Genomic DNA, 25,336 nt, shown 5'->3' on the forward strand with positions numbered 1-25,336 from the left:
AACTTGTTTTTCTTGTTTGTTTGGTCAGTCTTTATTATTCCTTCGGATCACCTGCTTTTTTTTTTTTTTTTTTCATTTTTTTTTTTCAGTCCTGCTTAACTTGTGCTACTTCTACAGTTTTTCAATTTCATGCTTTGTACTATGAAGAATAACGTTTAAGCATGCTATTTCTTTATTAATATCCATTTCATTCTCCTCTATTTCCATGGCTGCACTTTTGACATTAATATCATAATTTTCCATCTTACCGTTGGTATTTGTTGCATTCTCATCACCCAACACTCACTTTTGAAACACTTAATACATATTCTCTCTTCAGTTTTAATTTCCTTTTACATTAATTAATTTGACATTAATTTATTTATTAATAGCCATTAATTTTCTTGACAAATACATTTCACATACTGCACGGAATAAAATTCTGCAAATTCAAATTGCCAGACAACGTAGTCTTTGCCACCATTGTTCGTGTTGGTCCATGCCAACAATATCACAATAAAAATGCTATAAAGATACTAAATACTTTTATAAAAAAAGATACTAAATACAATTATTATTGTCTATTGATGAATTTTTATAATTAACTGAAAATTTGTATCAGAAATTTTTTTTTTCCAGATTTCTCAATCATATTGAATTTCTGTGTTTTCTACCATAACTTGAACTAACATTGCATGCTAGTGCATTTTACAGCCATTAATAGATTTCCTTTACATCTTTCATAATAAATTGTTAATGATCATGTATAGTCTTGAAGACATTCAGATTTTTCCATTTCAATAAGAGTTCACAGTTGATCGATTGGTAGAGCCCCTGCTACTAATGGCTCGCAAAAAGTTTGAGCGTGGTTAGTAGTTGGAAGGGAATCAATCATTCGATGCTGTTGGCACACTCTCCCTCAATGAGTCTTTGTACTCCCTGGAGGTGTCAAATAATAATAATATTTAGGATAATCTGTGATGTACATCAGTTGCTCAAACAATAATGTTTGCATGCTGTAGTTTTGAACAACTTAATGCTGTTCTAAAGGAAATAACCATAAAAAAACATTTGTGATATCACTGTAGTAAGTGTAAACTGTATTTTTATTACTTTGTTGAAAAGCTTGTTTGATTAGTATGTGAAATACAGACCAGAATTATATTTCCTATCATAGTTTAAACATGCATTATTTTTATAATGAACATGGAGAATGTAAATAATTAAAAATAAAAATTAAAAAAAAAACCTTAGATAAGAGGACAATGATTTATTTAACACAGAAATCTTTAAATTATTAAAAATATAAACAGCCATCACAAAGCATAAGAAAAGAAGGTAGGAATTATGACACTTTTGAAGTAGTTGAACAGAATGTACTTTTTTTTGTGCCACTGGCTTGATGTAATCACTTGAACTTGTGCATAGTAAAGAAGACTATTCAAATACAGTCAGTCGTCGAGGTTATGACAAACGTTTGGTTCTGACAATCCCGTTAGTAAGTTGGACAAGTCGTAAGTTGAAAATCGCTATATAAACCTTAAAGGATATGTTAACAGTTAATATGCCTGAATGCTAAAATGTGGGTGTCAGGTCTGTTTTTGTTATATTTTTAATTAATTTTACTCTTTCTTTATAGTGAAATAATACAATTTACAAATATACCATAAAATTACTGTAGAGTCCTGTACTGTAATAAATAATGAAACTTGAATGTATAGCGCCTCTCTGCACTTACCAGTAAAATAATCATCTAGAAACAAATAGAGTAAGAGTAGTTCTTCAAGCTGCTGCATTATTAATTAAATGATTCATTGGAGGAGGCAGAAAAGAATAGATCATCAATAACAAAATCTTCAACTTCAGAAATTGCAAGAATTATTCTGATGATGGTTTGTCATATGCATAACTTGTAAAAGGTTTGGGTCATCTTCAGAGATGAGGTGACAACAGAAAGTGTGTGCTTATTTAAAAGTATGTATATTACATCCAGCTTAGTCTGCATAGTTTGCCTTTTCATTTCTGCATAAATTTCTCTATAGTAAGTAATTGCAGCTCACATCATTCTGACTACTCTGCTAAATCTCGCCATACTGGGATCCATTTCCTCAAACAACTGCATTACCTCATTAACAGATATGCTTTTCCCAATTTTTTCACTGTAAACATTTTTTTTTGAGGGGGGAAGGATTCTGCTTCCTTGCTATTCATTTCCTCTCCCTCTCTTTAATTCTTCTGCAACTTTCTCTGCTTCTAGCTCTCTGAGGTCTTCTGGAGCCCTTCTTCCATAACTTCCACTAACTTCTATGTTATTATTATTATTTTATTTTTATTTTTTTATTTTTTTTGCAACCTCTAATTCCAACTGTTTAGCTACTAGAAGCATTATCTTGTCACCAGTCTCTTGTAAGGCTTTGTCAAATCCTGTGAATGTATGACCATGTATTTTGAGCAGCTTTGAGATTCCATACTGCATCTGTATTCTTTACAATGTGGGATGCATTCCTTCCAAATGTCTCTGAGGGTTTTCTCATCCTCAGTAGCAGCAATAGCATGAGCAAAAGTATTTTTTGCCTTGAAGATAGCAATAACAACTTTGATCTATGTATTGCAGGAGTGTGGTGGTATTCTGTGAATGTGTTAATAGGATGGCCATCATAAGTACAAGTGGTCACAAGTCAAGGGCTGACTATATAGTATTAATCCACTATGTTCAAGATGAAAATATAGGATTAATCTACTATGTTCAAGGGAGAAGATGGAAAAGGAAGGATTAACATTTATAATTATGTTCATATCTTCTCTCATTAAACACTTGCTGACAATCCAATGTAAATACAATTTCACAGACTACAAGATATCTTTGTTTAAGTAAATTAAATATTTTATGTCTTTCTCAAAATTTTGAGAAACAAATTTTAGAAAATCTAGAAGATTGTATAGAGGGACTGCATAAAGAAAAAGCGACTTTAAAAAACAGAGTGTGAAGGATTATTATAAAAAAAGGGATGCTTAATTACAGAATATTTAATTTTACCCCTCTGTTTTTCCCTTGTGGCATTTTTCTTATGTCCATCTTAATTATCTCCAAAAAAGAAAATAAGAATATAGAGGATTGTTTTTTTTTATGTGTATAATGAAGCATTAGAAATATCTCGATGCAAAAGAGGTGGAATCTGGATAAACATTATAGCCAACAACTGTAGCAAACAAAGACTGCTATTTAATACAGTGCAAAATTTTGTGAACATAGCACTTCTTGGAGAGTACTAAGCCTTAGATTAGGGGATAGAAATTTAAAGATTAGAAAATCAAATCAGAAGACCAGAAGAAACAGTAAATCAAGGAAATTAAGTCTGAAAATCATGAAGATCATCTCTATATATACAATTATTTTATTATTGGATTCATTATAAATGTTTGGATCAGAAGAAGACTGTAAACCACAATCTAGTGAAGAGAAAAAAGTGTGGAAATCATGAATCATCTCGTATACACTTTTGCATTACCATTCAGCATGAAGATTTAGAATGGAGATTGATATCAGGGTATGATCTGAATTGTCTAGAGGACAAATATCTACCATGTATGTTGAAAAGCTATTGGTAAAGAGAAGACAAGAACAAGAATGTTTTTGGAGTAGTGGTGTTTGGATTATATAGTTTTATGATAGGCAGGTGAATAATTTAGGTTTGAATGTTGGTGAAAAAAAAAATGTTATTCATTTCTACCTGTGAGATCAGTGCACTTAGAAAAGGGAGGCAATTTGGATTGTGAACATTAAACTCTATGAGGAAGTTCATTTCACCTTTAGGGAGGTTACATTAGAGAAATCAAGATTTAAATAAAGAAAATTAAGAAGTTCACAAACAAGTGAATTTAATAAAACAAAGAAAGGAGGTTTTGGTCCAGATGTTCATTTCACCTTTAGGGAAGTTACGTTAGAGAAATCAAAATTTAAATAAAGAAAATTAAGTAGTTCACAAACAAGTGAATTTAATAAAACAAAGGAAGGAGGTTTTGGTCCAGAAGATTGGGGGAGGATTGAAATTTGACATGTTATGATCTGGGATATTACAGTTAGTGGATCTGAGTCAAAAAACTTGGCAGCTAAGGGGACCTGCAGATCAGTGGAATAAATATGCAGAAAGCTCATCATAACCTTCAAAAAATATATCCAAAGAATTAACAGTTGCTAGGTCTTAGCCATACATAGGAAATTTTACCCAATTCTACTTATTATAGGCTAGACAGTGTCTTCCATCCTTCATGTATACCGCTACATCCTCACTCTGGATACTCCTAGCAGAATATTAGAATCAAGTTTTTTACTAACTTCAAGCCTCTTGATGTATTTACCTTTAGGTTTTGTCAAATATACTAGCAGCCAGTTTGTGAAATAACTTGCATACCTTAAAAAGAAAATATCCTGGATCTTTTTACAATGTTCTACACAATTCTGAAAAGTGAACCAGCATTTTGATCAGAGTCCAAACATAGTTTTTGGCTACTTCAATCATCCTGGCAAAGGAGTAGTGTTATACAAGATGACCTCAACCCCTAGGAATGAACCATGGACTGATTCATTCCTAGGTAGTTTCCTGCAGCCTAATAGTCAAATCAGAAGAGAAAGCCTGGTTAGAAGGTTGAATTTCAGATGATTTGAGCTTCTTGTAGTATCCATATTTTAAAAAGGAAATAAAGCAATTAAAGAATCACAGAGGAATGATTCAAGTAAGATTTATGCCAGTATACTTGACAAGAAGATGAGATAAGTTGTGGAAGAGAAACTTTGGAAAGAACAAGTTGGGTTCAGGTCAAATAAGGATGCTAAGGACCAGACATTCACTTTAAAATAAATATTTGAGAATATATTCCAAGTCTGTAGCAACTTGCTACAGACCTTGGCATCTCAGTTGTAGTGGACGAAAATATGCATCATGAGTGATCATTATGGGTGACTTGAATTGTCCAAACATTGATTGGGTAGAAGAAAAATCTCATGATAAGAATGAAGAGGAATTTATTGAATTGTTGGGAGACAACTTGCTCAAGCAGCATGTGAAAGAATAAACTCGAGGTCAGAGCATTAGATTTGTTCATAGCATCAGAAAGAGTGTTAATAATATGACTATTTTACTACTTGTTGGTGACAGTGATCATAGTGTGCTCTCTTGGAAAGTATCTAATTATATTTATTTTCCCATTAGAACTGGTTACATGCTGAACTACAAAGCTGGAAATTATGATCAACTTAAGAGAACTATCTTTAATTCCATGGTATCAGTTACTGAATGGGGAAAATGTCAGCAATGCATGGGAATCTTTGAAAAAGTGTTTAAATGAGGTGGTATCTGAATGTATCCCTAGTGTTTGAAGAATAAATAGGTCGGGAGTGAAATTGATGTGCAACTGTATTAAGCAAGAGATCCACAAGTGATGTGGATCTCTTGCTTAATACAGTTGTGGAAAGAATATCATGAGATATATAAAGGAGAGGCTAGAAAAGCAACAAATATTATTCAGAAAGCTAAATCGAAGTATGAAAAGAAATTGGCTATATAGGCTAAAGGCAATCCAAAAGAATTTTATTGTTTTGCCACAAGCAAAAGAAAAGACTGTATGTGGAAGAATAACTTTACTGAATGCAGATGGTACTCTAGTGTCAGAAACTAATGAGATTGTTCAGTTAATGAGTGCTCACTTTGCTAAGATATATCAACCAGGCATATCTAACACAGTGCACAGTACTGCTGTTACATTAGATGAAAAGTTAGAGGTGTGTGAAAATGTGGTTGAAGAGCTGTTGCATAACCTGAATAAGAATTTGTGAATAGGGACAGATGGAAATCAGCACTCTTTCTAATGGAATATTCAACCGAATTGCTAGACCTTTCACATGTATGTATAACTTGAGTTTCAGCTCAGGAATGATACCAGAAGAATACAAGGAATGTATGACAGTTCCATTGTACAATGGTGGTGCAAAAACTGATGTGTATGTTATACACATCAGTTTATGTTATAAATTAAATTTATGTTTATAACATAAATTTAATTTATAACTTTAAAATAAATTTAAAATTTATGTTATAAATTAGATACCAAAAAATTATATGCTTGGTTTAATCCTTTATCCAAGTGTAAAGAAACAAGTTTACTTTACAGCACTGGGGCAACTCATATATAGAAGTTTATAACTTCACTTCACTTGCCTTAGTATCCACAATGCAAAGCACATATCCTTATGGGTATGTATAATGCCATGCATTATGGGAAGGGTCACTATCCAGCTGGTTTCGACCTTTATTGAGGTCTCATCAGTGGGAGCCAGACCCAGAGGTAATACCAAGGTGGAAGTAATGCAGAGGTCATATTTTCACATAGAATTGTCAAAAGGTGTCACACCATATTATTAAAATACTCTGGATTAGAGATAGTTGTTGGAAGTTTTCCACTACCGACCTATCAGTATCTCTGGTGTGGAAGTGAAGATTCTAGATAAGTTGGTAAGAACTTGCGTACAGAAATGGGTAGACAAACTAGCTATACTCTGCAAGAAGCAGCATGGGTTTACTAATGGAAGGTCATGTTTTCACAATTTACTCATTTTAAAACATTACAGCTAAGTTGGATAAAGGGAATGGATATACTACAGTAACGTTGGATTTTGCTAAGGCATTTGATAGGATACCACAGGAAAGGCTGTTGCATAAACTGGAGAATATGGGATTGGAATATAAACTCTTGACTTGGATGGTTGACAGACAGATATCAAAAAGTGGTATGTGGTCAGTGTGAATCTGCTAGATTTAATGTGACCATTGGTATACTTCAGGATTCAGTCCTTGGGCCATTGTTATTCAATCTATACATTAACACCATTAGGAAGGATCTAACAGGAGATGTGCAATTCTTTGCCTATAATACAACGATAGGCAGGGCAATCAGGGATGCTAGTGATATCCAGTACTTACAAAATTATTTGAATAGGCTGGAAATTTGGGCAAACAAAAATGGCTGCCAGTTTAATGTTAGTAAGTATAAAGTTATGCACTTTGGTGTGATGAGATTTCCAGTGGCATATTATATTAGTAGGATTATGCTGCAAGAAAGTGATAAAGCTAGGGATCTTGGCATAATGGTAAAATGGTGGATAGGAATTTGAAGTTCAAAGGTCACATAGCAAAAGTTGCAAATAAAACTCAGAGGATAATTGCAATGTTGAAGCAAACTTTGACATGTAAGGATAAGGAAGTCATTTTGCCTCTTTGTAGGGCCTTGATAAGACCACACCTGGATTATAGTTCACAGATTTGGTCTTCTAGGTTCCAAGGAGATAAAGAAACTATGGAAAGGATGTAAAGAAGAGTTACAAAGATTATATCCAGATCATGGGATTTAAATTATGAGGACAGATTGCAAGTATATGGATTACATACTGGTTAACAGGAGAAAGAGGGGTGATATGATAGTGGTCTATAAACTTCTGAATGGATGTTGTAGGATATTGTGTGATGAAATTTTTTGTTATGTGGAAGGTGGGGAGAGAGCACAGGGCATCCATGGAAGTTAGGTTTGTTCGCAGTCAAGAAATGGGTAAGAGCTTGGCTTTTCTCTCACAGAGCAGTGAGTGAACAGAATAGTTTGCCTTTAGGGATAGTGAGTGCATCTAGTGTGAATAAATTCAAGGGAAGATTATGACAGCTGGTTTGGGTGATTTATAGCCTCTCTTGATGAGTTCTTGATTCCTTGGAAGTCTCAGATAATAATAATTTTGTGAAAAGCCTACTTTTATTATAATACTGACTTTTTTTTATAGGCTGTTTTATGTTCTTTTATTAAGAATTACTAAATTTTAATTAGTTAAAGAAATAAATGAAGCCAAGTTACATTATTAAATTCCGTTCCCTGTAGGGGATAATATTGATAATGGCTATAATTGTTATTGTTAAGATTTTAATTACTCAATTATTTATATTTTTATGAATTTAGCTATGCTATCACTATAATATAATTCTTTGTTGATATTAAATCTGTTTTGTATATTAATATTTATTTATTTATTCATTCATTTTTTTATTTTTATTTTAGCAACCATCTCCTCCAGTTGATGTCACCTATCCTCTAGATGGGGAACGAATTATGACCATTTCTGGACATTTGAGGTTGTGTATATACTTTTATGGACATTCTTTTATGTAAATATATTCAGTGCTAATGAATCAGTTTCATGATTCAGTACATAAATGCAAATAAAGACAATATGATTTCATCCAAAAGTGTTTCAAGCAAATGAAAAGAATTATATGATTTTGATTTCCAATTTTAGGGAATGGGCACCAGAGCTTTTGTTTGAACAAGATGGGGATGAACAATCTATAACTACTATGTTATTAGACTCCTTGCTTAAGGTGTGTTATCTTTCGGTATTATTTTAGATTAATGAATTTTTATTTCAAAATCTTTGTTGTTCCATCATGCAATTAATAACTGTGAGAGTATTATATGTTTATATGCACACATATATACAGGTCTACAAAGTCCTTGTGCAGTTTGAATTTTTAATAATTTCTTCTATATAAGATATAAACAATCTGCAAAATGCAACCGAGAGAATTTATTCAAGATTTAAATAAAATTATTGATTATTTATTTATTTTAATTGCTTTCTTTCTTTTATTTTCCAGGTAATATACCTTACACTACACTCCATGTCTTTAGCTGAAGAAAAGGTCATTTGTGTTCTCTGGTTGCTAGCTGAGCTTTAAGTTTGTATTAGCTATCAGATGAAAATTTAGGACTTGTTATAACAAGAAAGTCCTACAGAAATTCAATTAAAAATTTAATAAAGGTCAGGTGCATTAATGATAAGCCACAAATTGGAAGACCAGGAGTAAACTCTGAGACTTTGTTGTCTATAGAGCAGGCTTCATTGGAACTAGGTATTTCTAGAGCAACAGTTACACAAACTTCTCAAAACAAAATTACATCAGCAAATGTACATGATTGAAGTCCATCAAATGTTGTTAGAATAAGACTACCTGAAAGATTAGCTTTCTGTCATCATTTTAATCATACAATTGAAAGTAATACCTTTTTGTTGACAATTTATTGTTCAGCAATGATACAACATTTTATATCAGTGGCAAGGTTAATCACCATAATTGTTGCATTTCGGGAACAGAGAAACCACAAGAAGTTTCAAAACATGAAAGAGATTCTCCTAAAGTAAATATCTGGCATGCCTCTAGGAAAATCACATGTAATTGGTCCATTCTTTTTTGGAAGGAACTATTGTGAATGATGAGACTTATTTGAACATACTGCACAGTTACCTTATTCCTGAACTGAGGAGATCAAGATTTATTGACAGTACAGTCTTTCAGCAAAATGAGACACTTTGCTTCATCCCCAGTGTTTCAAAAAATTTTAAATGAAATTTTTACTAATAAATGGACTGGAAGAAGCAAGCAAAACCTTGGCCACCTTGCTACAGATTTGTCCCCATTCGATTTTTTTATTGAGGGCATGTTAAACTGAACTTTCCTGGACAAATCCTTACTCGCTAAATGATCTTCATTCTATAATAACAAATGTGATCAATGCTATAACTCAAATGCAACTACAGAATGTGTTAGGGATACTTCAAAATCAAGCTGCATTTTGTATTCAAAATGATGGCAGATATATTTACATTTAACATTCCCACATCTAAATAGGTCTTGAATAAATTCTTCTTTGTTTAATTTTAAAGATTGTTTATCGTATAGAGAATAAATCTCAATGACACGAGGGCTTTACGATTCCCTTGTGTGTGTGTACATATCTATACAGGGTGGCCATAATTAAAGAGATGGTGTTTAGAGCTCTGTAGCAGAAAATGTATTAGACAAAATTCAACCAAACTTAGTTTAAGTACATTCTGGAACATGGGGTTTTTATTTACAGAAGATAAAAAACAGCACAAAATATTGCATCAGGGAATTTGGTGCTATAAGAACATGGTTTGGGATTAATGAAACAGTAATGGCTAGAAGAGACACAACAAATCAATTTTTGTGTTCATATAACTTACAGCGTGTCTAGCAGTTCATTGCCGACAATTCATCATGGGACAATATATTGTGGAGAAAAGTTATCGAGGAGACTATTCATCGAGAGGAAAATTAATCATGGGGAAAATTCATCGTGGATATATGTGAAAAAAAGAAATATTTTATGGATTATTTAATATTTCGATTATATTTAGCTTTTTGAAAATTTTTATTCGGTATAAAATTATTCATTGTGGATTATACGTGAAAAAGAAATATTTCCCATATAAGAATTTTTTTTTTTAATTTAAGAAATATTTTTTAAAAAATTTAAACATATTTTTTAAAAAAATTAAGAAATAGCCACCCTGGTTGGCCGAGTGGATAGCGTATCTGCTCTCCAGCCAAAATGATGCGTGTTCAAATCCTGCCGTGGATATGGATATTTGTGATCGTCTGTGGAAATACGAGTGATGATTGGCAGTAGATGGCGTTTGTGTAGTTGCAGTCAGTTGATGATTGAATCTTGAAGACAGAGTTCTAGACTAGGTGCCTTTTCTCGATGAGTACTTGGACTCACTGAAGGTGTCAAATAATAATACTTCGATTATACGAGGGTGATCTAAAACTTTCTCGGCCTCAACCATAGATGGCAACACTATTGGTACGATTTTTTTTTTCTAATTTGGTACTGCAAGTCATTCTATCAAGTAGTTTGTTTTATACAGCTGTCTGGAGCAAAAATGTTGTCTGTATCCCTTGAAATGGATAAAAATGAGTATTATGTGGTTATAAAATTCTTTGTAAAAGAAGGTGTAATGCCAGAAAAAATTCATTCAAAGTTCATAAACGTTTATGGGCACTCTTCTCCTTCGTTTTCGACAATTAAGAAATGGGCTGCTGAGTTTAAACGTGGCCATACCAGCCTTGAAGATGATTCACGTGAACGACGTCCAAAAAATGTAACAACACCAGAAATCTTTGATCAAATGCACGATATGGTATTGGATGACCAGCAAGTTAAAGTCTGTGAAATTGCTGAGACTATAGGCATTTCAAAAGAACGTGTAGGATATATTTTGCATGAAGAATTGAAAATTTGTAAGAAAAACCCTGTTTGCAGAAGAAAAATATCATCTTTCATCAGGACAATGCACCTGCCCACTATCTCTTCCCAAAACTAAACATTTTCCTCGCTGGTCAGCATTTTTCTTCAAATCAAGAGGTGATGGCAGCTGTTGAGGGGTATTTTGCAAATCTTACTGAGAACGACTACAGGAAAACAGGGTAATAGCACTGCTGCATCGCTGAAATATGTGTATTAGTCTTAAGGGAGATTATGTTGAAAAATAAAAATAATTTAGAAATTATAAATTAGTGTTTTCATTGTTAGGTCGAGAACTTTTCAGATCGCTCTCATGTATATACACACACACACACACACACGAGTATCACATCTGGATGGATGTCTGAACGGTTTGCAGAATAAGTATTCTTAAATGTGATCCTTTCTCCCTCATCGATCAATAATATATTACTTTAATTGTATAAGAATAAAAATATTATGAAAATCTAAACAAATCTAATTAAAATCTAAACAAATAATACATAAATACATAAAAAACTATATTTTTTGAAATTTATCTTGCACGCTGCATTTACTTTTCATATATCGGTATGAATGCAATATCATTTCAATTTTCTAGCGAATAATGCTTTCAACGAATTTTTTCCTGCAATGAATTTTCCACTCGACGAATTTTCCTCCGTGACGAATTTTCCACTCGACGAATTTTCCTTGAACCACTTACATATATGGTCCAGTATGTCCTTCTTTCAGATGTCCTAAAAACTGTATTCTGTGAATGACATTTTCTACAGCAGAATGCAATCTGCTTTGATTTTCCTCACGTGCTGCATTATTCTGTCTTTCAAGATGGTTGCTAAATCAGGAACATGTCCTTCATATACCACATATTTCAGATGGCACCATAACCAAAAGTATCAGGGATTGAGATCAGGCAAACGAGGTGGTCATGTGGGAAATGCACAGACTAATCACTCTGGATTCTGTGAAGTGTTTTTGTAACATTTGCTGTACCAGCGATCCAATGTGAGGTGGTGCTCCATCCTCCATGAATATGGTAGAGTCAAGACATCTTTGCTGCTGCAGTTGTGGAACAACAAAGCTGTGCAGCATCTCTTGAAACCTAATGGCATAGATGATACAAGTCACTGGTCCTATTGGTTGAATTTCTTAGAAAAAGTATGGACCAATAATAAACGATACAGTGAAACCACATCACACAACTTCATCAACTTGTTGAGGAATAATCCGTTTGTGCCCTCATACTGGCCTCAATGCTAAAAATCTGTTATTTTCAAATCGTAAAATCATTTTTCAGAAGATTTGTTATTTCCATTGGGCCTTTTCTCCTATCCTTCAAACACCTGAATTCTGAAAGTGTGGCATTACCGCGTTGTGGATAGTTAAGCTCGACTAGCATTCCAGTCAGGCGAGATCCATAGCACTTCAGTCTTATCAGAATGATACGAATTCATTTCAGTCTTCTTTATATCCAATAACTTGTCAGTAGAAACAGTTTCTGTAAATCAAAACCCTATGTTCCAGAGTGAACTTACATCAAGTTTGGTTGAATTCCATCATTGCTGTTGTTGTTATTATTGATTCTTGTTATCGTCTATTGTTATTAGCCCTGTCTTTTTCTCTAAATTTCCCAACATAATCTAAAAGGTTGGATTTCATTATGGAAATGACTGAAAGCAGGAAATGAAATCCAAGTAAAGTTTAGATTTCATTTCCTACTCTGCTAGAACCAGCTTTTTTTTTCTTCTTCTGTTTCTTTATGTCGGCTATTTTTTCTGATGACTCAAATTCCTCTATCTCAGCCTTAGTTTCACCTTCTGTAGAACCATAAGTCACATTGTGAAGTTTCCTATTTATACATTTATCACAACTCTTACTGTGCACACATAGTAGTATTGTAGGATTTGCAACCTCTTATATGTGAAATTAATATTAAAAAAAAACAAACTTGAAGGCATCTGTCTCCTATTAAGAATTTATTCCATGATCAATGTCAGTTATTATAGCTACTCCCTTCTTTCCTTATCATCTTAAAATATTCTTGTCATAAGTTCTTTTGAAGTTCTAATACCTAAACGTTTCTTTTCTTTGTTTGCCTTGGTTCTTGGCAAGAAAAGCAGGAAATATATAGCCAGATGCCACTCAGGCTGCACGATATCTAATTAGTACACCATCATAATGTATGTAATATCAGCCACTATAATGGAGAATGCTCTTGAAAGTGAGATTGGACATTGGAAGCCTGATGATTTCTATCACTTCTGAGATATATCACATTAATTTGCTCTCCGAATGACGTGATTGTGTTTTATTCTCACTCTGCTAGATGCTTTTTGGAAGACTTAAACATGAATAAATAAAACTTTTTTTTTATAAAGCTCCAGACTTTCAGCCTCTCGCTTGTATTATATGCCACTAGAACCATCTGCTTGATCATTGAAGTGGGTATATAATGCAGTTGAGTATCAGCATGATAATGCATCATATCATACTGCAAGACCAATGGCAACATAGTTTGCAGAAAGAGACAGGAGTGCAAAGATTATGCTGTCCAGAATCCCTAGTCTGATCCTATAAATCATATCTTTGGAAGAATTTGAATGTTCGTGTGAACATGTCCACTTCATGGCACTAGCTGCCATTTTCATTGATCCAAATATATCTTTTTGTTAGTATATACTGGAAAAGAGTACCCAGGAGAACATTCTAAGAGCAGTGACATATTAAAGGCTTAGGAACATTTGCAATACAATAACATGAGCCTGTTCCTTTGTAATAGTGCTTCTGTTTCATTTTTATATTTTGAACGGGAAGGATGCCGATAAGTAATGAATAATCAAAATGTATGATTAACATTATAACAAACCCGTTTTATTTTGGATAATCAACTGTAATACATGGTTTAATTTGGAACTACATAAAGGGAAGGTCACTCACGTGCGTTAGTGTCTTTGCGTACATAGAAAATGTACTTGCTAATCGACCATTGTTAGATGGTGGTGGAAAGTGTTGCAAAGAAAAGATGACAGAATAGTAAGGATGAAGTGAAAAGTTAAGGAAATTGATAGAAAGGGAAAACAAAGTGGACTCTTTATTAATAAGCTCTTCATACTGAGGTCAATAAAGAATGCTGTAGAAAAAGTGCATCTACAGATTGATTATCTTGATGACCTTAGTTTGGAGATTCTCCTCCACACACACATATACACATACTCTCTCCTGCTTTTTCTGATTTACCTTGATCTCTAAACTCTCATCTTTTCTTTGGTTCTCTTGCCATTTTTTTTTTTTTTTGACCAGGATACATGTAGTGACCAGTAATAATTACTCTTTCTGTACCAGTAGCATTATACAGACTCAAAAGGATGTGCACTTTGCATTATGGGATACTAAGGCAATCAATTAATGTGACGTCATTAACCTCCTTATACAAGTAGCCTAGTCGTGATGATACTATAATGCACAAACTTTATTTGCTTACACTTGTATAAAGGATTAAACAAGAATATAATTTTGGGAGTTTTTTCACTTAGTTATACTATAAATTAAAGATATACCAAGAAATTATATATTTGGTTTAATCCTTTATCCAAGTGTAAGCAAACAAAGTTTGCACATGAAGTATTTTCAGAACAGGGGCAACTCGTGGTAAAGGTGGTATGACTTCACATCACTTGTCTTAGTATCCCATAATGCAAAGGACATCTCCTTGCAGACATGTATAATGCTATGCATTATGGGAAGGGTCACTACCTAGACTGTTTTAGACCTTTATTGAGGTCTCTTCGGTGGGAGCCAGACCCAGAGGTGATACTAAGGTTGAAGTACCATGAGTTGCCCCTGTCCTGAAAATACTTCAGGCGCAAACTTTCTTTGCTTACACTTGGATAAAGGATTACACCAAGTATATAATTTCTTGGTATCTTTAATTTAAAGAATATAATTGCTTGGGATCTTTAATTTAATCCATTTATGTAGTTCCAAATTGAACCATATGTTTTGGCAGATTACTCAGAATAAAATTGCATCTATTGTAGTAACTTATCAATATAATGCATTGGTCCCTTAAGGACTTATTTCTGTGAATGAAATATATGACGCTGAAAATACTGTTGTCTAGTTCCCACATGAATGAACTGTTTCTTCCCAAAGATTTTCCTGAACTAGTACCTGTATCTATTATTAGCAGTGCATCAATGGATATTGCCTATTGAATGCAAACCTATATTGATGAACATGTCAGAGAAGGAGAAGAAACATCAAAAACAAAAAAAAAGTGTAAGGACCTCTTCAAATAACAGAAAAATAGGATAGTGTTGTTAGTTAGTGCAATAATACATAAAATGATTGTCCTCATAATTCTGACTTCATGGATAGCAGAATATACCTATACCAGGAATCAGTATTTTATGCAAATATATTATCAGAAGTGATGGCAAATGTCTGCAAGTCTTATATAACTTTCACGTAGTGTTTCATTAGATAAATTAGATACTCATTAGGAATATTCTTCATAACTGAAATTAAATTTTGATTTTAGAATTTTTAGTTTTTCAAACTAAACCTTCTATATTAAATGTAAATTATGAAAGTGGAAATTCAATTGTGAAAGTATGATTGCTTAAAATACATTTTTATTGACAGTGTCCCATAGATACTCGCAAGACGCTAGTTTCCAATTTAATTCTTATTGGTGGTACAACAATGCTACCAGGTTTCAAACATCGCTTTCTTGCTGAAGTTAGGTCGCTACTTGAAAACCCTTATTATAGCAGTCGATTACCAATTAAGGATATAAAAATTCATCATCCTCCTGCTAAAGAAAACTATGTGGCATGGCTTGGAGGTAAGTAGAAACAGTAATTTACCTAAGCAGTAGTTAATGTTAGGTAATAAATTCTTGCCAAGTGAAAAATACATATCCTAGTATTTATACATTCTTCTTTCCACTCTTTTCAGATATAATGAATATTCACATTCATGAAATGATATAGAAAACTTCACTTCTTTTTTATGATACAAATGATACACAGTAAAACCCCGAAGTTACGCAGTAGGTGGGACCAACAAAAAGCGCGTAAGTCAAATTTGCGAGGTATAATTTTGCATGTAATTTATATATACAAACATACAATTGGGACCAAAAGTTTACAAAAACACCTATATTTTTTAAGAATATAATCATAATTGTAGTTTTTTGTACATAAAAAAAAAAGAAAGTTATTTCGATGTCAATGGTTTCATAAAATGTAATAGATTCGTCTGACAGCATAATGTCTTTTTCTTGTCACGCTAAATTTCTTCATTGCAAGCTAATGATTTTTTTATTTCTTGCCTTGTGGCTGCAATTCGTTCCTCATTAGAATCTATGTTCTCCAAAATCTGTAAACCTTTCTTTTATTATTGTTCTTACTGTGGATTCCTGTAGATCGAGCTTCTTTGCTAGCTCACAAATTTTCATTCCGCCTTCAAAATCCTTAGTAATGTTGAGTTTTTGTTTCCAAAATCAATATTTTTCTTTTCTTGCCAGCTGTAGAAGAATCGGACTTACTTCTTTTGGATGACATTATTATTTTTTTATATGATAAAATTTTTATCAAGAACATAACATTAAACAATCACAAGGTTTGTAGACTATAAAAATCGTGTATGAATGGAGACTGCACGAAACATGTCAGTGTTTGTTCACAGCATGTGCGACACTGGCGAATGTGGCCGGCTCCTGAAAGATACGACTAGTGGTGAGGCGTGAAGCGAGACAGGAATACGTACATAAAAGAAACCGCGTAACTTCGGATTCGCATAAGTCGGGGTATGACTGTATTTAATATTTGAACATGTAGCTTGATAAAGAGTTTTCATTTATCAAATAAAATCTCTTTGTGACTTTAATTTAAATTAAAAATGTTGACATGTCATTAATTCTGATTGTCCATGAGAATAGTTGAATTACAGTATCCTGACTCCTCTTACTTCTGTTTTGACATCTTCTTCTTCTTCTCATCCCAGTGTATCTATTTCATTTCCATGTATTATATTCAATAGTTTGTATGGCCAAATAACCTCTCCTTTTATAAATCTAATTTTGGTAATGACAGAGAGTAGTTAATCCTATTTCCATAGTATGCTTATATATACCAGTTTGTGTTCTCTGACCATGTCTGGTTTAAAGGATTAAAAATTTCCAAGAGGAGATTTCTCTTCCACCTTTGTATATGGCCTGTTAACTCATTTTCATTTGAAGAGCGATATAAAAGTTTCTTTTATCATTTATCCAGAAGTATTCTGGAGGAGGCAGCTTGAAGCAGTGCCATATCATAAGAAAATGAGCCAGACTCAGAAGTGAGGTCTTGCTTCCACTGATGAGACCTCAATAAAGTTCGAAACCAGTCTGGGCAGTGATCCTTCCCATAATACATAGCATTATAGGAAGGATCACTGAGATACTAAGACAAGTGATGTGAAGTCATTAGCTTCTATATACGAGTTGCCCATTTGTGAAGTTACTTCATACACAAACTTTGTTTGCTTACACATGGATAAAGGATGAACCAAGAATATAATTTCTCATCATCATCAAATTCCTGACGTGTACGCTCAAGGGGGTGTACAGGATATGGTAGTACTACATGAAAAATTTACATCATTACTAACTTCCTATCTACAATTTTCCTCCAAATCAGTCTGTTACTTGTCAAGTCTATTACTCCAACATTATCAGATCTTATATTTCTATCATCTAAGCACTTTTTACCATATCAGTCCACCTATATCTTGGTCATTTTCCTGCCAACCTGGCAGAGAACACTTGTTTTGCTAATCTTTCCTTGCCATTTCTGTTTAAGTGACCATACCACCTGAAATTAGCACTGCTAACGCATTCCTGGATGATGACAATGTCAAGTTCTTTCCTAATATCCTCATTTTTAATATGATACTGCCATTGATGCAATCTGTTCATGCCCTTAATCTTTCTCAGGACTCTCATATCCGCAGCATATAGTCTTTGGTCAAGTGTTTTACTTCTAACCCAGCTCTCAGATCCATAAGTTAAAACTGGTTTGAACACTGTGTTGTATACAGCTATATTCTCTTATTCCATATGAATTTATTCAACTGACTTCCTACCATAGCAGCTTTGTTGATTCTGTTGTCTATTTCCATATTTAATTTACCATCTTCACTGAAAATCATGACTAAGTAGCTGAAATGTTTTACTTGTTCCACAGGTTCTCCATTCACAATGCAGTTGACATTTTCAATGCTTTTGCTTATTTTCATTATCTTGTTATTGCTGACCTTCATACCATATCTATTACAACAGTTATTAAATTTAGTCAGGGAATCTTACAGACTTGCAGCATATTTATTTAGAAGTATAACATCGTCTGCATAAAGCAAAAGAGCTGACATTAACATCTTCAATTTGATATCATGTTTAATACCACTTTCCTTCATAATGTGATCCATATAGATAATGAATAACAGAGGGGATAATGTACATCGTTGTCTCACACCAGATTTAACATTAAACCATCTTCCTGTACTTCCTTCAATTCTAACTGCTGACTTACAACTCAAATAAAGACTAAGTATTGCTTGATAATAATGTCCCATTGACAACATATAACTTTAGTGTATTGAATAGCTTCTCTCTTGGCACCTTGTCATATGCCTTTTCCAGATCGACAAAAACTTAAATACAGATCTTTGTTATATTCCCATGCTTTCTCAACTATTTGTCTTAAAGTGAAGATCTGATCCTGACAGCCTCTATTTGGACTGAATCCAGCTTGTTCTTCACCAAGCTTTTCTTTCACAATTCTTCTCAACCGTTTCTCAAGTATACTTGCATAGATTTTTCCAGGAACATTCAGTAGGGAAATACCTTTGTAATTCTCACATGCAGTTTTATTTCCCTTTTTATATATGGGTAATATTAGAGGTCTACTCCAATCATCGGGAATTCGTTCCTCTGTCCAGGCTTTCTGAATTATGCAGTGCAGCCACTGTAAGACTTTTATACCACCATACTTCAGCATTTCTGGTCGAATATCATCTACTCCTGCTGCCTTTCCACATTTCAAGTCTTTGATGGCTTTTTCTACTTTAAGTATGGATATGTATTCCTGACTATGACTGTTGAGTGTTTTTTACCAATGTGCTATCACTGCTTGTTTCGTTTAGCAATTTTTCAAAGTAATTACTTAAAGGATATCTTTTTCTCCCGTCTTCATGTCACCTTTATCATCTCTAACTCCTTTTACAGCACTCTTTCCTCCATTTCTAAGCTTCTTCAACAATCTCTAGAATATCTTACCACCTTCTTGATATTTAATTTTTATGTTCTTGCCAAAGTCCTCCCATGTCAATTTTTGTTTAGCTAGTTTTACACAGTGTTTCGCTTTCTTACATTTGTTTCTGTATTCTCTAAGAGCAAAAGCTGACTTATTTTCCTGGAACTTTTGATATGCTTTCTTCTTTTCCTTCACTGTGTTACGTCATTACTTTCTCTATATTATACCTTGTTCTACCTCTAAATAGGCCTCTTTCTAATCTACTCTTGTGCCTTTAAAACATTAATTCAGATCTATTTCCTCTTCGGATATTGGCAAAATTTTTATTATGCTGCGTTAGCCAGTATCCTATAACAGAATTGACTCTTGTTCAGGGAAACAATTCTAAATTCAAAAGGGATACACACAATAATTAATCTTACGCAAGTGCTGTGCAGATTCAGTTAGCAGTCGTGACCTGAATCTCACTTAAGCAATAATATCTAATTCCTTTCCACCAAAAGGTTCTATTTCATAAGTGGTGGTTTGAATTCGTAATCAGGCATAAACTCAGGTATAAGGTATAAAACATGTTTATTGGAAGTTTATTGGTTAGAGTATAACCAATATATTTTTCACTTGGTTAGAGTATAATAAATTTAGTTTAATCCTTTATCCAAGCGTGAGCAAACAAAGTTTGCACCTGAAACTAACCAAGTGAAAAATAAACTTTCAACATCTTTCTCTAAATCCAGAGTAAATTATTAAAAAAAGGGTGGCACACCAATTGGCAATTCCTATAGGTAGAGATGACCTGCTAATGCTTCTGCCTGATATCTCCACTTGGGCCTGGCTCCCACTGAAGAGACCTTAATAAAGATCGAAACTAGTCTGGGTAGTGGCCCTTCCCTTAATGCATAACATTAGACATATCCGCAAGGAGATGTGTTTTGCATTATAGGAGATACTGAGATAGGAGTGTTGGTAGCTTGCTCCACCTTTGCAACGAGTTGCCCTGGTGTTGTACCACCTTAACCCAGTCCTGAAGATACTTTCAGGTGCAAACTTTGTTTGCTCACACTTGGATAAAGGATTAAACTAAATTTATTATGTTTATTGGAAAAACACCAAAACAATTACAGTTAAAAAAATTCGATTATTCAATAGAACAAAACTCGCTCTAAGTTAAGGTTCATACTAAATCACAACAATGAATTCGAGTAAGCTAAATTCTTCAATTATGAAAAGATAAGATTAAGTGTGAGCATAACACTACTAGGATATAATTCCTTCACAAGTTATTCACAGTACATGCACTGAACACTTTCATTAATACTCTATCAATAACTATCTTAATTCTAAATTTCATTAGTCAAGTCTAGCCATTCACAAACAAAATACTGCCTATCAACAATTCTTCTTTGTTCCACGTGGTCTTAACTAATCCAATCAAATTCTCACTTAAAAGTTCTCTATTAGTGTCCTTTAGTTTACAGTATACACAAATTTCTTATTCTTCTAAGCGATTTTTAACATAGAATGAAAATCTTTACATTACCGGATCCTTTATGATTTCATGCCGCCATCTCATGTAGATCTGGATTACCTTACTGTATATTTATCAGCCGTCTTTGCACCTGGCGATGCACTACGCTTTTCTTTGAATCTTTTCCGGACTGTGGCGTGCTGTCTACTGCTTCGCAGGAAACTTTCTCCGTTCTCTCCGATGGGACATTCTGCTAAGGCTCGATTCTGCATAGGATGTCATATCACGATCAGCTCCGCTTGGAAATCTTCAAGCATTCTCAAGAAAAGAATCCGTCATCACTGTAGTCAACCCACCACTCTCTCATGAATCCCCCACCAATCATCCTAAAACTGGAATCCAGGAACCGAAGAAGAAGAAAAAGACCCTTAATATCGTGCGCATCGTCTTTTATTCACCCTATCAGGCGCCCTCTATTCGATGTGTTCTTTACCCACGAACCCCATCGTTCATGCCCCTTGGGTGATCCTACACGCTCCCTAATCTGTTAGGTTAGCCTATTCCAGGTAGTTGCTCTGACATCACTTTCTGCGTAGGTATAGCCTCCATCGCTACACTCAACTCGTACAGATTATACACGATTATTCCGGATTACTACTTATTATCTTCCTGGAATTTCGTAATGTACTAGACAGCTTAATGGGATTTACAAATAACTTAACAATTCCCCTTACATAATTCTTACTATTCTGATACAAAATTCTCTGCTTCTTATTTCAGTTATACATTTCAATATATAGCACATAAGGAATAAATTTCAATATATGGCAATGGCATATATGGACTACACATTATCACATAACATAAAGAAATTTTTCATAATTATTAGCTGATGTGCAGATATCTCCTTAATTAGTAATATTTATCATGTTAAATCCTGAATAAAGAATTTACTTGTAAAGTTCTCCATTCAGGATCTAACAACTGCTTCTTTAATTTCCTGTGTCCACCATGGAGTTCTGATTTTTCTATCCTTGCAGATTACCTCACCACATGCATCTCTTGCTGAATCAATCAGGGTTTCCTTCAGGGCTTGCCACTGAATCTCCAAGGTTTGGTTCCTGTTCTCAAACTCTTTCATTTTTTCTTCAATAATGTTTGCTTATTTTAGTCTACAGTTCAGACCTGAGAGCTACTCAAATTTTATTCACTGTAAAACTTTCTTACATGTTATTCTTTTCAATATGAAATTCAATTTTATCCTGCTCAAGACTAAGTAGTGATCACTTCCAATTTCAAATCCTCTGTACACTCTGGTGTCCTGCATCAGGGAGAAAACATCACTATCAACAATAATATAGTCAATGAGACTTTTCTTATTCCTTGCTTCTTCTCTCCATGTGAATTTGTGTACATTTTTATGTGGAAACATGGTGTTAGTAATAACCAGTCAATGTCCTGAGCAGAAATCCAACAGGTATTTGCCATTATTGTTAGCTTTGCTCTTTTCTCCAAATTTTCTCAAATATTTTTGTATATCTGACAATCATTTCCTACTCTGCTATTTAGATCCCCAACAAGGACCAACTTTTCCTTTTTCATTGTGGCAGTTGCTTTATCTAAAGCATCAAAAAATTCCTCCACTTCTACCTTAGTAGAACTTCTGTGGGACCATAGGCACAAATAAGTCTCATTGTCCAATTCCCCATTCTGATATTATCCAACATCACTCTATTTGAGACTGCCTGCCTTTCAAGAAGATTAGCCTTGTATTTTGTGTTGAATACTATGGCTACTCCTTCTTTTCCTTGATTATCATTGTCTGAATATAACATTTTGTATTTATTGCTCAGAAAGATCTCATCAGTTTTTGTCTTTTTTGTTTCAGTCACCCCTATTATGGTGATCTGGTACTTATCTAATTCCTCAGCTAGCTCCATTTCTTTGCCATTCAGGCTTCTTATGTTGATAGTACCGATCTTTAACTCTGGTGATGTTGAGTTGAGGTGTGCTTTCAGATTTGTTGCAGTAGCTGACTTTTCGCCCTGGTTCCCTGGTGAAAACAACTGGGGCCTTGTTGAACCAGGCGACGCTCCAGCCAGCATGAAATTTTGTCATGTTGTACCATCATTTTGTATATTGGTTTAAGCCAATAAGAATACAATTTGGTTGGCTAAATTCCAAATTCCATATTGGGGTGCTTAAGGGTCAAAGCTGTATAACTGAGAGGAGACCTCCACATAGCCTTTAAAGGAATGCGGAGAACCGACCAGGGCTTCTGACCTAATGTCCAGTCCTCACCCTCTCGTGGTGCACCCTGTTGGGTATCTACTTTGATACTGAATGAACGAGGATGGGCTGGTAATTTGGGATTTAGCCGACCAAATTGTATTCTTATTGGTTAAACCAAAATAAAAAATGATGGTACAACATGACAAAATTTCATGCCGGCTAGGGCGTTGCCCAGTTAAACAAGGCCCCCGTTGTTTTCGACAGGGAACCAGGGTGAACAGCGAAAAGCCAGCTACTGGAACAAATCTGAAAACAAACCCCAACTCAACATCACCAGAGTTAAAGATTAGTACTATCAACGTAAGAAGCCTGAATGGCAAAGAAATGGAGCTAGCTGAGGAATTAGATAAGTATCAGATCGACATAATAGGTGTGACTGAAACAAAAAAGACCAAAACTGGTGAGACCTTTCTGAGCAATAAATACAAAATGTTATATTCAGGCAATGACAATCAAGGAAAAGAAGGAGTAGCCATAGTATTCAACACAAAATACGAGGCTAATCTTCTTGAATGGCAGTCAGTCTCAAGTAGAGTAATGTGGGCAAATATGAGAATGGGGAACTGGACAATGAGACTTATTTGTGCCTATGGTCCCACAGAAGGTTCTACTAAGGTAAAAGTGGAGGAATTTTTTGAGGCTTTAGAGAAAGCAACTGACACAATGAAAAAGGAAAAGTTGGTCCTTGTTGGGGATCTAAATAGCAGAGTAGGAAATGATTGTGAGACATACAAAAATATTTTGGGAAAATTTGGAGAAAAGAGCAAAGCTAATAATAATGGCAAAATATCTGTTGGATTTCTGCTCAGGACATGGACTGGTTATTACTAACACCATGTTCCAACATAAAAATGTGCACAAATTCACATGGAGAGAAGAGGCTAGGAATAAGAAAAGTCTCATTGACTGTGTTATTGTTGATAGTGATGTTTTCTCCCTGGTGTAGGACACCAGAGTATACAGAGGATTTGAAATTGGAGGTGATCACTATTTAGTCTTGAGCAGGATAAAATTGAATTTCATATTGAAAAGAATAACATGTAAGAAAGTTTTAAAGCGAATAAAAGTTGAGCAGCTCTCAGATGTGAACTGTAGACTAAAATACAGAAAGATTATTGAAAAGAAAATGAAAGAGTTTGAGAACAGAAATCAAACCTTGGAGATTCAGTGACAAACTCTGAAGAAAACATTGATTGATTCTGCCAGAGAGGCATGTGGTGAGATTGTGTGTAAGGATAAAAAAATCAGAACTCCCTGGTGGACACAGGAAGTTAAAGAGGCAGTGAAGGAAAAGAAGAAAGCATATCAAAAGTTCCTGGCAAATAAGTCAGCTTTCACTCTTACAGAATACAGAGACAAATGTAAGAAAGCTAAACAGTGTGTAAAACTAGCTAAACAAAAGTCATGGGAGGACTTTGGCAAGAATATAGAAAATAAATATCAAGAAGGTGGCAAAATATTCTGGAGGTTGTTGAAGAAGCTTAGGAGTGGAGGAAAGAGTGCTGTAAAAGGAGTTAGAGATGATAAAGGTGACATGAAAACAGGAGAAAAAGATATCCTTGAAGTATGGAGTAATTACTTTGAAAAACTGCTAAATGAAACAAGCAGTGATGACAGCACAGTGATAAAAAACACTGACCAGGCATGCAGTCAGGAATACATATCCATACTTGAAGTAGAAAAAGCCATCATTGGCTTGAAATGTGGAAAGGCAGCAGGAGTAGATGATATTCGACCAGAAATGTTGAAGTATGGTGGTATAAAAGTCTTACAGTGGCTGCACTGCATAGTTCAGAAAGCCTAGACAGAGGGACGAATTCCCGATGATTGGAGTAGAGCTCTCATAGTACCCATATATAAAAAGGGAAATAAAACTGCATGTGAGAATTACAGAGGTATTTCCCTACTGAGTGTTCCTGGCAAGATCTATGCAAGTATATTTGAGAAACGGTTGAGAAGAATTGTGGAAGAAAAGCTTGGTGAAGAACAAGCTGGATTCAGGCCAAATAGAGGCTGTCAGGATCAGATCTTCACTTTACGACAAATAGTCGAGAAAGCATGGGAATATAACAACGATCTGTATTTAAGTTTTGTCGATTTGGAAAAGGAATATGACAAAGTGCCAAGAGAGAAGCTATTCAATACGCTGCAGTTATAT

At 34.3% G+C, this 25,336-nt stretch overlaps 1 protein-coding gene across 1 annotated transcript in view; it reads left to right on the plus strand.

Annotated features, from left to right (window-relative positions):
- Positions 1 to 25,336, plus strand: part of Arp10 (Actin-related protein 10) — a 175,845-nt gene that overhangs the window by 135,533 nt on the left and 14,976 nt on the right. Inside the window, exons 10-12 of the mRNA XM_090400157.1 lie at positions 8,074 to 8,147; positions 8,312 to 8,393; positions 15,769 to 15,970. Coding sequence (XP_090256283.1) covers positions 8,074 to 8,147; positions 8,312 to 8,393; positions 15,769 to 15,970 — 358 coding nt within the window. The remainder of the gene's footprint in view (positions 1 to 8,073; positions 8,148 to 8,311; positions 8,394 to 15,768; positions 15,971 to 25,336) is intronic.

Source organism: Typopeltis vanoorti, chromosome 11 (genome assembly GCF_054136105.1).
Source record: "Typopeltis vanoorti isolate ZY-2024b chromosome 11, IOZ_Tvanoo_1.0, whole genome shotgun sequence".
Lineage (NCBI taxonomy): Eukaryota > Metazoa > Arthropoda > Arachnida > Uropygi > Thelyphonidae > Typopeltis > Typopeltis vanoorti.